The sequence below is a fragment of the Mercenaria mercenaria genome, chromosome 15 (assembly GCF_021730395.1).
Source record: "Mercenaria mercenaria strain notata chromosome 15, MADL_Memer_1, whole genome shotgun sequence".
Classification (NCBI taxonomy): domain Eukaryota; kingdom Metazoa; phylum Mollusca; class Bivalvia; order Venerida; family Veneridae; genus Mercenaria; species Mercenaria mercenaria.
In genome coordinates, this window is record NC_069375.1 from 33638611 (window position 1) to 33654301 (window position 15691).

General features: G+C 33.8%; 1 protein-coding gene across 1 annotated transcript; it reads left to right on the forward strand.

Annotated features, from left to right (window-relative positions):
- Positions 1 to 10027: 10027 nt before the first annotated feature.
- LOC128549013 (A disintegrin and metalloproteinase with thrombospondin motifs adt-1-like) lies at positions 10028 to 15589 on the forward strand. The gene is made up of 5 exons (XM_053524958.1): positions 10028 to 10404; positions 13790 to 13840; positions 14465 to 14635; positions 14985 to 15032; positions 15329 to 15589. Exons 2-5 carry the CDS (start codon positions 13792 to 13794, stop codon positions 15508 to 15510), a joined length of 450 nt encoding a protein of 149 aa, XP_053380933.1. The 5' UTR covers positions 10028 to 10404; positions 13790 to 13791; the 3' UTR covers positions 15511 to 15589.
- Positions 15590 to 15691: the final 102 nt, after the last annotated feature.

A 15691-nucleotide genomic window follows, 5' to 3' on the forward strand; every position in this document is an offset into this window, starting at 1 on the left:
ATTATTTTTCAAAGCGCCTTTGATAATATTTCTAGCAGATTTAATTTCATTTTGTTTATGTATAGGTAATCCATTGGAGGACACATGTAGGCATTGACTAAAAGTTTGAAACGTAAAGGTACAGACAAGTCATTTGATCATATACTAATGCAGCATTTAAAGCAAAACACTGCTGAAACCCTTTGAACGAAAGGATGCATAGACGTTTGCTTGGTATGTTAAAATAGTTCAAAGTAACTCGAAATGATTAATATTCCCTACCGCCTTTTAAACACCCTTCGTTCTAAATGGATGAAAAACAGTAGAGGAAGGAACTATGACTGTAGCCTTGTAAAACAAGATTGACCTGTCACAAGACCATTAACTTTCGTTTCAGTTGATATTTCACCTTTTCCGTTCATCTTTTTTTAAATATATCATGCATTTGTTTTATAGATGCTTCAAGCAGTTGTAATACTGATCTTGGGATGAGTGACCTAAGTGTTACAGATGATCAAATTTCAGCCTCGTCATACCTACCAGAGTTCCAACCGTACAAGTCTAGGCCGTATTATTCCGGTTGGTGTCCACAGTTTAATGACGAACAACCGTTTATTCAGGTATTTAATTGCTTCAAGCTCCTCCAGCCAACGAAATTACGGCCATATTGTTCAAGCATTTTCATTGATTCATTTGCTATTCTTTAGGCGCTTATAAATAGAGATTTTCTTGAGCACGAGCTGTTAGTGAACGTTTTTATATGATTTCCGTGTCCGGCGTCAACCAGAAATGAACGCGAAACAGTTTGAACCGATAAATACGAAAGGTCCGCGAATCATGACAAACTTAAATCAGGATTTTCATCAAACTCATTATTTTTCAACCTACTTGCAATTAACCCTTATTCTGCTGGTCACGATAGATTCTGCCTTTGCTAAAAGTGTAGATCATGATCAGCTTTCACATCCGTGCAGTCTGTTCAAGATCTGCACTGTTCGCCATTCAGTTAGTATCTTTTTCGTAAGCATCCCTTTTAACAGTTAATGATACTGTCCAAATTGAAATATGGACAAATTCATCATAGAAATTTAGCGGGATTAGGGTTAAACTTGACACGCGCTTACATTGACTTCCATTTTTCGTCCTTCGGCTTGGAAGCATCTTTATACGTTGTGATACATTCCTTGAATATAAAAAGGGCGTAAAAAATTGTTTGTTTCCGGTATCCGAACCTACCCTAGATTTTTGGCATGACCCTATATTGGAGAGTTTTTTTTTCAACCTTTAACAAAAAGTTGCAAAACTGCACTTTTTATGCTTTAAACATGGTCAGTAATGTTAGAAATCATCTTACTGATGCTCTAAAAGCATAACACCCTTATTTGTTTTCATATTTTTTTGACCAAAAAAAAATCTGAAAAGTCTCACTTAATAAAAATGAATTAAAAAATCCGTCCTACCTACCCTTATTTTTTTAGCATGTTACCGCAAACAAAGAGTTTTTAGGCCTAGACATACATCTAAATGCTGGAATATGTTCTGGCACTGGAAAACTTGGTTGTGTTTGAAATATCATTTCATTGTCCTTTTACAAAAAGATAATCTCTTGTCATGACAGGAATATTCAATATACCTGAGATCGAATAGCTTACAGATGGCGAGTTTCAATGAAGCAAATGAGTTAGAGGTATCTGCACTATGTTTTGGTAATGGCCAGATTTAGTTATGTTAAAAGTATAGAATGACAGGCTTCACCTTTGATAATTTACGTTGATTTTATCGCTAGAGTTTGAATCTAAAATCAAGGCTGATCTTATTCCTTTAATGAAATCATAGATCGTCACATAATTGTAATTAATACATGGAGAACATTGAAGTTATCAAATGAAATATCGATATACATGTATAGGACTGCCCGACATATATCACATCCTGTTACACTTAAAAAACCATTGATAGGCGGAGTATACACTTTTCTGTAAAAGCCAATTAACGCACAGCTTACTAATTTCATTCAGATTGAGATGCCATTTAAAACAACGATTGAGGGAATTACAGTAATGCTCCTATTTAATGGAAAGACGAAATCTATAATGCTCAGTCAAACTGCAGTGACAGTATATTTTGCAGAAGATGTCAAAAGATCTTTCATATATAACCATGTAAGTAAAATAACATGTCAAGTTGTGAACAGAACATACAATAAAAAACTAATACAAGGGTTTAGTGTCAAAATTTCATTTCAACCCTGATTGTCTACGTAGACCATTTAGCAAAATAATGAAAATACATTAGATATTCAACAATATAATATGAACAAAAGGATATTGAGGTTAATCTCTTTTATTGACTGTGCTTATTTTAATTCATTGTCGTTTGTTCTTAGAATAACTTTCTTGGCAACACTTATAATCTCATAATATTTTATAGGTATAAACGAAGAATAACTGAATAAATGTTCATTTCAGTTTGGTAATTTTTCAGACTTTTATCGTCGATACATCTTTGCCGGATTCCCACCCTCAAACATTCTGGTTCCAGAAAAGGTTACAAGCCATGCTAGTAAAGATCGTCATACAAAAAGGCGATTTGTCAGAGATGACCTGTATACGAATTGAACTTCACGGCTGTAGACATGCTGGTAAGTTCAAAGGGGTTATACACGTGACCGATATAAATACCGTTAAATATATTGATGAATGTATTTTTGCGCACATTGCTAGTCCTAGCAATTACTTATTTGAAGGACAGGTAGTTAAGTCAGGCCCCAATTTCACAAAAAAAGTTAAGTGATATCTTAGCTTAGTCTGTTTTCTGACTATTTCATAAACCAAAACACAACAATTCTGAATTTTACAGAAAAAAGTACAGAAAAAGACATATACTTAAGCAAATAGTTAAGTTTGCTATATCGAGCCGAAATAGAAATATCATATTTGCATGACTGAAATATGTACTGCAGACGAATGCTATTAACAATAGTCTATAAATACATTGTTATAAAAAATCAAAATTAAATAACGATAACTTAAGCCATTGCACTATTTTAAAATCACAGACTAAACTACGTAATTACTTAAATTGTTTTCGTATAATTGGAAGCCATATGCTTAACTTTATGATATATTGTACCACGGGATAGAAAATAGCTTCAAAAATTGCAAAACCTTTTATTTCAAGTGCACATAAATTGTACAATATAATTTGATCAATAAGTTAACACCAATTGAAATGCTATTTAAAATACTGAACCAACAAACACGAGAACCGAAATATGCAAAATGCGCTGACGTGTTTGTTCGAAAATTCACAGTACCTTTATCAAGATATTTAGAATACTGCTCGCATATGTAACTAATCTTGTTCATTTATATAATAAAATATAATTATCATAACAATATCATACATACGTGACCGATCTATAGTTTGTGCTACATGTCTTGTCTTTATACAATGCACTTAAGATTCATACAAAAAGTAAAACGCAAATACATAAAAATATCAACCTCGTTTTAACACCCCCACCCCCTCCCCCTCCTTCTTTTCTTATTTTAATGCATTTTCTTGTTGATAAATAAAGAAAACTATATTTATTCCAAAAGCTTTGACTTCTCCGTTTTAATTTATATCGGCTATAAATCCATAAAAAATCATAGAATTTTTGGCTATATTCCTGCATATCTACCACGGATTTCTCCTTATCTAAGCTTTTTTTTAATAACGCAAGTCACTAAACTTTAATATTATACAAACCTACAAGCTGGTGCTTTAAAAATTTTATCATAACAATTTCAATACGAAACTGACAGACAATAGGCATTTTTCCTTGAGAAATACATGCGCAGACAAGGAGCTCTCCTCAAACGAATTGTTGACTGGTAACGATCTTATTTTTCCGCAAAACGAAAGGCAGGAGATACATACATCTTATATCTCATAATTTGACATTTCGTAGGAAACCCGCAAACAACCTTAATTAAACATGTACTGAATGGTTTGCTTGTCGCAAGCTAAAACTATATGGCCCCGTCCTTTGTATTTTAGACTTCGAGTAAATAGTTTAGACTACTTAGCCAAAAATATTGTTTGGTTTTACTTAGTTGTCCGGATAATTTATTTCATATGGGTCAGGCACACTATATCGTATAGCGTTAACGGGCGTCCACCGGAAAACTAAATTTTCAATACGTTCGTGTCCGTTCGCATGCGTTTCTTTTCCGTTTCTCATGGGGCGCCTGTGCTCCTTGTCCGGCGATGTTCGTTCCATCCAAAGTTGTCCGTTAGATGAACGCTAGCAATGCGCTGGTATGCGTTTTGTTACTCGTGCGTTCCTTATTCTGTACTTGTCTGGTTCGCATCCGTTCTTGTCTGGTCGACCTGATACACGGCCGGACTACTACCGGACATGCAACGGATGTAACGTATGTTCAACGGACGATAACTGACAATACATTCGTCAAACGTTCAAAGAACGTTTTGTCAGTTGATCATGTGTTGCGCTTACGTTTTATGCGGTACAAGTCAGTTACTAGTACGGTGACGCCGTTAATTGAACGTTGTTCGTCCTGTATATGTGCGTTGATTATGCGGTCATTGTGAGTTTTATGCGCCCCATACACCGATCGCGAGATCACCGAGCAGCAGCGGGGGAGGCCTTTCGTCACCGGATAACTTTCTGCCGCAATTGTTCTTTACGTTGGGCGTCCGATAACGCTATATGGTGTAGTGTGACTGACACATTGACAATAAGGAATTCGATAAAACATTGATTTTTAAAACAGGAAAATTTAGCAGATAAAAAAGATAGGGTTGTGTGCTTGAAGTCTTTCTTAAACTGATTTGTAAACTTGGGACGTCAAACAGGTTTACGTAATGGGGAATGCATAATGTGATGACATTTCCTCGTATATATCTTTTTAAATTGTTCTTTACGTTGGGCGTCCGATAACGCTATATGGTGTAGTGTGACTGACACATTGACAATAAGGAATTCGATAAAACATTGATTTTTAAAACAGGAAAATTCAGCAGATAAAAAAGATAGGGTTGTATGCTTGAAGTCTTTCTTATACTGATTTGTAAACATGGGACGTCAAACAGGTTTACGTAATTGGGAATGCATAATGTGATGACATTTCCTCGTATATAATGTATATTATACGGTGAAGTAAACTGAATAGGTCCTTGCTCTTATATTTAAATGTGTACTCCTGATTTAAGAGATCTGGACTTTCAAAACAAGTTTGTTACGATTTTTTATCCATAGAGAGAGTTATGGAGCCATTTCACGCATTGGATGATATTAATATGTACAACGATTTTCCATTCCGTATGTCGAATCCATGATTTACAGAGATAACGGGCCGCTGTTTTGACGACGTCCTCGTACATTCAAAGAGAACGGTCCTAAGATGACGTCGCAGCTTTTCCATCTGGTGAACAGAATGGCCGGGAAGCTGATTTTCATGTTAAATGTGCAACGAAATATGTGAAATTTATAATATCAACCAGTTTACAAATGGAAAGGAAATATAATGTAAATATAAGAAATGAAACTTATTTTCGGTGTTCATGCGAAATGAACGACAGAATGAATGGCTAGCGCGAGTCATGGATTTGCCGATCCCATTCTGTTGTTCATTTCGAATGAACACTGAAAACAAGTCATTTCTTAATTCGGAAAAAAGCGTTCCACCATGACCGATATACAGAACTTCCTTAATTGGAAATATTTTTCTTTTCAGAAACGTTCCAGACAATCAATGCATTTATACGAAAAAGGCAAATCTTTTATCACGAAGTTGTGGGATTTACTAGCGAAATTGATGAGTTCGAAAGTATACTTACAAGCATTGGTTTTCCAGGCCATTATTCAACCAGCCAAGCATATAAATGGATTATCCGTTATCCCGAATTTCACTTCATAAAATTAGTCTTTACCCACATTGAGTTAAACACCTTGAAGGTAATTATTTATGCTGGTACAGCCATGTAAGAGTTTAACTCTTAATCACGTTAAATCATTTCATTGTTTAGTTTTGTTAGTTGTAATGATTCGATGACGAAATCTATGTACGAGTCAATAGAAAAGCCAGATGTCGCTTTTATTATTTCAGTAAAAGGAATGAAACTTTCCTTACAGATGTCTAAATTTCTATTTCAGGGTACTGATCACACGTTCTTTACATGCAATGAATCCATAACAATATCGAATGTCCTTGCAGACAGCGATTTTACAAGAGTTATCGACAAAAGATACAATGGAGTGAAATATTCTTTAACTGTAGAAACAAAGGAAACTCAAATTGTTTTGTCTTTTATAACATGTGCAATATCCTCACCAACCAATTTAGGAAATGGTTTTAGAGCATTTGCAACTTTTGAAAGTATGAAGGTTTAGCTTTTAGTAAGATTATTACTGAACATTATGAAATATTTATTAGCTTTTCACAACTCAGGCAATAAGATGGTTAACGTTTTAGACACGTTTCATAAATGAATAAGTAAAACCTGGCAATATGCAAAATAACTCAAATTATGCAGCTTCAGAATATTATGATATATTCTTCTTACAATACACACTACGAGATTTACTTGAGGTTTGCAAATACAAGATCTAAAGTACAGGCGACAAGGGATATTAAAAATGGCGCTCAATTTGAATTTTGCAGTAAAGGGCTTGTTAATTCATTATTACAGTTCTAGATATTTACGTTTTATCAAGGCGGCCTAGGAAAGTGCACAGTTGCACACCCGTGAGTTCTTGACTACACGCACAGCTTTCATGTAATTTAGAGATATTAAAACGATAATTCAATTCGTTAGAGTGACTCATTTTAAAAACAGCAGGGCAAGGTATCTAGGTTTGCATAATTGCTGCATATATAAGTATATAAGTAAGCATTTAGATTCTCTGTATTAAAAGATTTAATCCAACTTTTTGTTTTGCAGATATGCCAGCTTGTTTTTCACTCCGTCCAAATATACCTTGGCACGAAGGATTGCGGGAGAAGTGCAATCAGTTAACGATGCTTATTTCATCAATGTCTTATCTTGGGTTTTCTTTTTCACAAACTACCGAACAGTGGACAATTCATATTCCAAATAAGCGAGTTCATGTTGAAATACTTAACTTCCATGTACCCTGCCAAAACGGTAATTTTTTCACTTTGTTTCAGCAAATATCAAAAAAACGATGTCATATATTTACAGTTTTGAGCTAAAGTCTTTAATGCATAGTTTCTGTTTAAAGACCTAAAGAAACAAAACCTTTTCTTTATTTTAGAAATCTACCAGTCAGAGTTCAAGATAATCGAGACTGGACAAGAAAAGTCTTACTGCAATATAAATAGACCTCCGGATAGTTTCAATTCTTCCTCAGAAAAGCTTACGATATACTTTTTCAAAGGTTTTGAACCCCCAGAATACAGAAACATTAATCCGGGTGTAGAAGGATTTAGAATTATTTATAGTACAATTCATGAGTCAGAGGAACATCTGATAGACTACAAGGATGATTTTTCTAAAGGTAAATTAACCAGTCTTAAGTCTAATAAATTGTTCTAAAAGAGTTTTTGGGTGCGCCTGTGATTTAATATATCTCTATATTTACTCCAGCAAGACTTTCAGCTTAAAGAAAATTCTAAATTATCCAGTGATAGATTGACCTAGACCTTTAAATACGTTCTAGTTTAAAATTTAACTTTTATAGAAAATCATCCACTTACTACATTTTAAGCTCTTAATTGAAAACTTTCGAGCGTTTTTGAAATCGTTAAACATTTTGGTTTGATAATGACAGATAAGCTACTACTGTTCTATTAGTATTAAACTCGAAACTGATATCCGAAAGGAATACTTATCAAACTGAAAACGACAAATTATTCTACTATAATAGATCTTTCGAATGTCAAAAGCTCATTGCACATCGGTCTTCTACAAAAATCATCGGATCATTTTTAGATGATGTGAAGAAATATCAAATGCACCTTAATGAAAATTACTTATGCATGCAAATGATAAAATCTATCAGGAATGATATGGCCTTTGTATTGCTTCTCTTACTATACAGATTGCATGGTTTATTGTTGAATGCCTTTCTTAACTTTTAAAAATTATTTGTTCTTATTTGTAGTCAGAAATATTGCTTTGGATAAGCCAGCTGTTTTGTCGAGAAATGTTGACAATCTTGCTGCCCGAGCCACTGATGGAATAACATTTCAGGACTATTTGTCTGGTTCGTGTTTTGGTGCTTTGGTACATACAACAACTTGGTGGCTGTTAGATTTGCAAAACGTCTACAACGTATGCTACATAGTATTATTTAATCAAATTGGGTAAGTATTCTTTAATATCAAAATAAAGGTATATTAGATCCAAATTTAATATTTAAATCATAATCAATTTCTTTATGTACATGTAATTTATGTAAACATAACATTAAAGAGTTTATGTATATTAACAAACACACTGTATACATGACTTAGTCTAGATAAACACTGTATAAATGTGTACTAATAAAAAACTGGCTGTTTTAACACTCTGTTATTATTACATGATGAATGTAGCTCTCTATTATGCAAATATGTATTTAGTAAAGTTAAATACATTTAATGAGAACTTTAGACAGTTGAAGTAAATATCTTAAGATAAAATATTTAAGTGAGAGAGGACCATTTGATATCTTTAACTTATCTGTCTGAAATTCTATATAATAGTTCAAGAATAAAACTTTCATAAGGTACTGGAGTTACGTAACAATTGAAATACTTTGTATTTCATTTTATAGTAAAAGATAAAAAAAGGAATTAAGATGATTTCAATATCTAATAGGAAGAAACACTGCGAGAAGTTAAGATTATTTCAAAATAAGGTAACCTGAATAATTTAATCCACAAACATTGTTTTTATAGGCATAAATCAATAACATCTTTCCAGCCAGAAAAGTGATTAGCCAAAGTATCTTGATAAGCGATGCCAATTTTCGAAGACTTTTGTTAATTTTGCTGGCAACTTTAAGTATCCTCACCTTACCGTGTGGAACCTTGCTACAGTGTACACTGTATGTTAAGAACCTGTCAACTTGCACCCGCAGAAATATAAAGATATTAAATTATTTCTTTCTTAGCCTTGAATCTGAATTTCCATGCACAATGATTATTTTGGCTGGCTTGACTGCCTACAACATGCAAAAAACTGCTTATCTATGTGATGAAATAGAAACAGGCAGAACAATACGCTTATATGGAATAATTGCAAGATACATTCAACTGCAGTTAAAATGTGAAATGGATTTGACGGATCTGTCATTATGTGAAGTGCAAGTGTACGGCGAAATAGGTATACATTTTATTAGTTTATTTTTGTTATTATTCAACAGACACGGTAATGAGAGGCTTCTTTTTGTCCGTCCCTGTCTTTTACAAACTTCTACAATTTTTGATGGATTTCAACAATCACTTGCAGATGAAAAAATAAACTTGAGCTTGAGTTATGGCTTTGTTGTGTTCAAATGTGGCACGAAACTCTTCATTTCCTATTTAAAAGATTTCCTACAATAATAAACCACCATAAGAAAATGCGTGTAGAGAAACATTGTTATCTGAGACAGGCGGTTTTTGTAGTTACAGTGGCGCCTGCGTGTTTGTTCCCCGAGTTTGCGGGATAACGCGAGCAACTCGCGTGTTGAAGGCGAAAAGTGAAACGTGTTGCACGGTTAGAAACGCGTGCATAAACGAGAAATAGTTATTGCGCATGCTCAGCGTGCAGCGTGCGCTGCCGCGCAAATAAATGTTCTCCTGCGCATGCCCAGCGTGCAAAACCGAGAAGGTTAAATGCGCATGCCCAGCGTGCAAAACCGAGCAGGTTAAATGCGCATGCTCAGCGTGCAATGGATTTAAGTGTTTTAAAAAGTATATGGATTCATCGTCTTACGGTTCTAGTTTGAAAGATGATATTTCTTTCAAATTTTATTTTTGATTTGAAATTTAACTTTTTGATCATTTCCGTAAAGAATTTTTTGTAAACAGTATACCCGGCGGAAAGTAGTGTAGACAGGATCTAGTAGATGTTGTCTACATCATAAAAAGACGGCAGTTCCACTGCATATTAAAGCGGCGACACTGAGATAATTTGGATTCGCCTTCCATCAGTAAGTGTTGAAATGTTACTATAGTTACGCTTGATTTTATTGAGCACAATGTACTGTATGATAAACACAAATGTAATATATACTTCACTGTATCTCTCATAATTTCGCGCATTTGAAAGATTTTTAATACTTGTAGCGCGCAAATGTAATTACAATCAAACTGACTAACAGTGGTGACTTCCCTTTAATAACTTTACACCATTTGCTGTCAACGAAGGTGTTGTCATCAGTTGTTGAAAATATGAAATATTCATGTTGGTTTTACTAGTTCTACGGTAGGTACTGTACCTCATTTTACTTTTTCAATGTATGTATTCCATTTTTTAATGATGCTAAGCCTCCTAATAGTAATACCAGTGCTAACAGGGGCGTAGATATTATACTCTAAAGTGTCAAGGGAAGCTGTTTTACAGAACTTCACCTAGTAGAGCCAACACAGTAATTAACAGATCATATATAAATCAGTATATCGCCTGTAAATTCATATATCTACACATCTTTTAATCAATATTTCGGTAAGTAAAATTGTTTACAGGGCTCAAGATAAGATGTGTATTAGCGTAAATTACGCTTTGAAATAATGCATACACGCTGCATGTCTGATAATTTTTAAGCATATAAAAACGTAGATCTATATGAAATAACAGAAACGCACGCAATGACTTTTTATTGGCGTAAACAAAATCTGAATCGTCTGGATGCTTTATGTAACAGAGCACAGTCGGCATCAATTCTCCCACATTGAACATACACACGCATTGAATGGTACTCTATAAACCTCATTCTCGCATACCAGAGGTGTACCGTGGTTCCCCGGATGTTCGTCTCGGGATTTTGACGAACATCTGATGGATGAGAATGTATAAACCTAGGTTAAACTATTTTTTACACTCAATATCTGTGTATATCAAATAGTTGGGAATTAATATTGATGGTACGGTAGTGTATTTTAAAGCGGTGTCGATTTAAAATATCAGTTTCCGGTGCGGAATAAACAAAAATGTCTATTTCTAAGAATGTATAAAAAAAGTGAACAAACACTCTATGCATTCTTTAAACCAACAAAACTGATCCCCAAAACATAGCTAAAGATGTATTGAATATTCTATTTTATTCGGTAGCGAGTGTAAAGCCAAAACCAACCAAGGGAAAAAGAGAAGCAAATTAACTTAAATGATGAATTGAAACTAAACTGCAAACAAATGCATGGGTGTTACACCCAATAAATATGTTATAAAACTGATTTCTGTTTTTTTCACATTTAACAGTCAGGGGTGTAACTGTTTCAAGTTATCACATTTTATAACCCATTTGAGTTACTGCGTTTACTTTCATAACTTGTTTCAGTTATCATAAAATATTACAAAGCCCACCTGTGTCAATTCCTCATTTTGAATGTGACTAATGCAATCATTTCCTGAATCCTTGGCCTTTTATCTTTCCAGCTGTGCAGTAAATTCTTTTACGCAAGGCTGATAAAGTCTTATGCAAATGGTTTTTAAGCTATAAAACTCTTAACATCCCATTATGCTCATCAGGTCATTATCAGACTAAAAGAGAATTTGATTAACCACAGTTTGCTACTAATTGCATTTTAAAGCTCACTTTGTGAGAACAGTAAAAAGGCTTTTTTTGAATAACTTACCTGGGTTATCCTTATTTTATAACTAATACAGGTTATAAAATTCTTGAAAAAGTAACTGAAATAGGTTACATAACCTAAAACAGTTACACCCCTGACTGTGTGTTTAAAAATTTTCAAGAGTAAAATTATTTGTAGTCAGTTTCAGATTTTACCATTTTACTCATTCACAAAAAATATGTTGAGTAAATACTCATTTGCCAAAAAAATTATCTGGAGCCCTGGTTTAGAAAAAAGTCACAGTCAAATCAGCACCTTTAAACGCACATCTGGGGGTTTATTTTTGATTACACCAGCACATAAATTTGTGAAGTTTCAACTTCGAACGCTGCGAATTTTGCCTTTGGGGACATGTTTTCAAAGAACTATACAAGTGACGTACTTTAGGGTTATAATATACCCCCAAAATAAGTCGACAATTCATTTCTCTGCCTTCCTTTCAATTCACCGGAAGCATTTTGATGTTGACCGGTACTTTTCCATCATTTATTTTAAGTTTAACAAGCATCTTATGTCAGTCTTTTTACACTTGGTCTATACGAACATGTTTACATGTATATAACACATAACACTAAGTATATTTTAGATTTTTAAGAAAGGGTTCTTTCCAGCTAGTTGTTTTTGTGAAAGCATATACGTGTCATTCGCATTGGATGATTCGTTTTATTTTTGTTCAATGGTAAAGGTTAGTATCATATTTGTCGTTATACTCTAACAATATATTAACATAATTATAAAAATCTTTAGGCACTTGCTCAAGTGCTAATTCCGTCATTTTTCTAAAAGGTGGCAATAACCAGATTTATTTTATACCGTCACCATGTAAAATCGAATCACGGATTTTTTTGATAATAATAGTCTTCTGTCATATATATTCATGACGTTGTTTATTTCATATCATATTTGTTGACTTCCTGATAAAGACTTAATAAATAGTCGAAACGTTGAAAGAAAATGGAGTTAGCCTTGTAATTCTCCTGTTCTCTGTAAAATAGAAGAGAAATACTTGAATACTAGTATTCGTGCGTTTTTAAAGCTATAAGTAAACAATGTTTCTTATAATTCATCTGACTTGAAATAACTCGGATCGGATATACCGAGTAAATTCTCGAATGATAATGATTATGTGCTGCGCTCTTTACTAGATATTATAGTAGTAACTAAATAGTAATATCTTCGTGTCTCATGGTAGAACCCGAGGAAGAACCGCGCTCAAAGAAGGGTTACTGGAGTATCCCGTCAGTGAGGCGGAGGGACGGTCTTTTTGACACACATTTTGTTTTCATTGCTGATGACTAAGAAATATAAACACTTAAGTGTTATCTTTTTGTTGCACACCGAATGATTTGAAATTAGCTTCATCTTGGAACAACAAGCAATCTGTAAAGTATTATTTTTAGTTTATATAGACATATAAAAAATATGATCTGAAAACCCTTCTAATTGGAAATAAGGTCAAGCTGTCAGATAAGGTCGTTATATGTTGATTCCATTGTCTTTTAAAAAAAGATAATTCAATCTATACCAGTATGCAGTTGGTAAACTTTAAAGTAGAAATATTTCTTTGTTAAGTTTCAACGTTCGATGCCATATTGACATATGGCAAAAAAATCGACCTTATTTCTCGTGTTATTTCAGAAATAATAAGTTTCCAATCGTGGTTTATCGTAGAATAATCCGTGTTTTGAGCTCTTATGCGTAAGAATATTCACGAAGGCCGTAGGCCTTCGTGATATATCGTTTCGCACAAGAACGAAAAACTCGGATTATTCTACGATAAGTCACACTTGGGAACTTGTTATTTCGATTCTAACTCGGCATACTAGTTTCTACAGTGTTAGAAAAAATGTTAACTACTTTTTACGACCGTGCTACGCACCTGGATCGGATGACGTCATTGCACGCGCGTGGGTTTTTGCAGAATAACCCGAGATAGATTTTGCTCTACATGTATGTAGGTTAATTGCTGGTCGTGTTAGAATAATTCTTATACATGTTTTATTTTTCATTGATCTAAGAAATGGGACATGATGAAACTTCAAGGAAAGTACCGTTTTTTCCAGCTAAAGGTAATATTAATAAAGTTTTCAGATCGGAAATATTTCTCGTCACTTTCATTTTGCGGATATGTGAGCTCGGAGTTTATATTCACGCTTTTTGATATAAGTAAGGAGATAGTTTCAATGTATAGTACATTTGACAGTTTGCAAAAAGCAGCTGATGTTTTCTTTTCGTTTCATTTCATTTCATATTGTGTTATGTAGTTTGAACATTGTTTTCCAAAATGATAAATGAAACTAATAGCATGTTCTTTCTAAAGTATAAAATATTACAAAGAGTTTTCAATTTCAGTCGGCTCATAAAATAGGGAAATATTTCTTATTTTACTAGAAAGTAATGTTAGTAATTTTATATCGAGCATTTTAATACAAAAGAGTGTTTCCTAATATTGTTCGACAAAATTGGTAGCGACATATTTTACAGTTTTGTCACTTAAGTGTATAAGCAAAATTATTTAAAAAAAAAAAAAATTTCTATGTTTCAAATTTTGGTTTTTGGATCTGAGTTACTAACGTTCCTTAAAATTTGATGATAATGCTGGGTTGTAATATTTATTAAAATATTTTTCAAAATAATTTTTATTTTTTAAGTTTAAATGGTAGAGATTTTATGTTTTCACGCTTGTTTATCAGTTCATGGGGAATGGGGTAAATGGTCACCGTGGACAAGTGAATGTTATTGTGAAGGTCGCCAGTTCCGACACCGACTTTGCGACAGTCCTGAACCACAGTTCGATGGAAACACCTGTCCTGGGAAAGATATTTCTTACCGATCATGCACAAATGCCACAAACGATTGCAAAGGTAAGGCAATACATCCAAATCAGAGGAAAAGACCATATATTACAAGAACCAGTGTTCTCTTAAGACTACTTATTATCTCATGTGTATTTTGGCCTGCAAATAAGAAAAAACTATTTTTGTCATTCAAAGCAAAGTTTGCTACGTACAGGTTTGCTTGCACATATATATCCACCGGTTGGGTTAAGAGTAAGGTCAAGAATAAGTTCTTTGTCCTAATATGTAGATCTAAGTTTTTGTTCATAATATTGTATGAAAGATCGTTAATTGCTATAATTCTAACGTTATCACAACCTTTAAGGAGAAATCTCCGACAAACCCTGTTACCAATAAACGTTTTGTTTGTCTATAGTATATGATGAGCCTAAGAAACAAAGTGTTTGTGAAGACAACTTGTCAGGTTTGTGAATTCTTTATCAAAACTTTTGTTACAGTGTTATAGATTTTATTTTTTCATATTGAATATGATATCTTTAATTTCGTGTGAATTAACTAATTGAATCAATTATTAGCAAATTGTACGATGTATGTTGTAGGTTTTTGAACGCTTCCCCATTCCACTTTGATATTCTCGTTATGAGGAAAGGCAGTAAATCATCAACGTTAAATTAAAAGTCGGTGAAAATATTTAAAGCACATTACCACAATAACATTTTAATCGACATTTTTATCTTTGAACATGATTTTTATTTGTAGACTATGATGGGTTTAATAGTTGGTCAGGATGGAGCTCATGTTCCTCCGAATGTGGACATGGGCTCAGTTCGAGGAAGAGAGTATGCAAATTGTCTGGGCCAACAGAGGGTATAAGACCTTGCACCGACGATGTTGTCGAAAGTCGACCCTGTCGAGGGAACGGAAACTGTCTCGGCAAGTAATCTTTTCCAGTTCGTTACAAATATTATTACTTTTTACGTACTATTTCAAAGTGAAGTGTACTTATTCGGAGAAAGGAAGATCCCTTGTGGCCGAGTGGTGGCTAAGGCAGCTGACTTGAAATCATTGCGACGATGGCTTTTCTTTCCTGAGAAAGAGTTTAACTGTATATTAAGCTAAGAG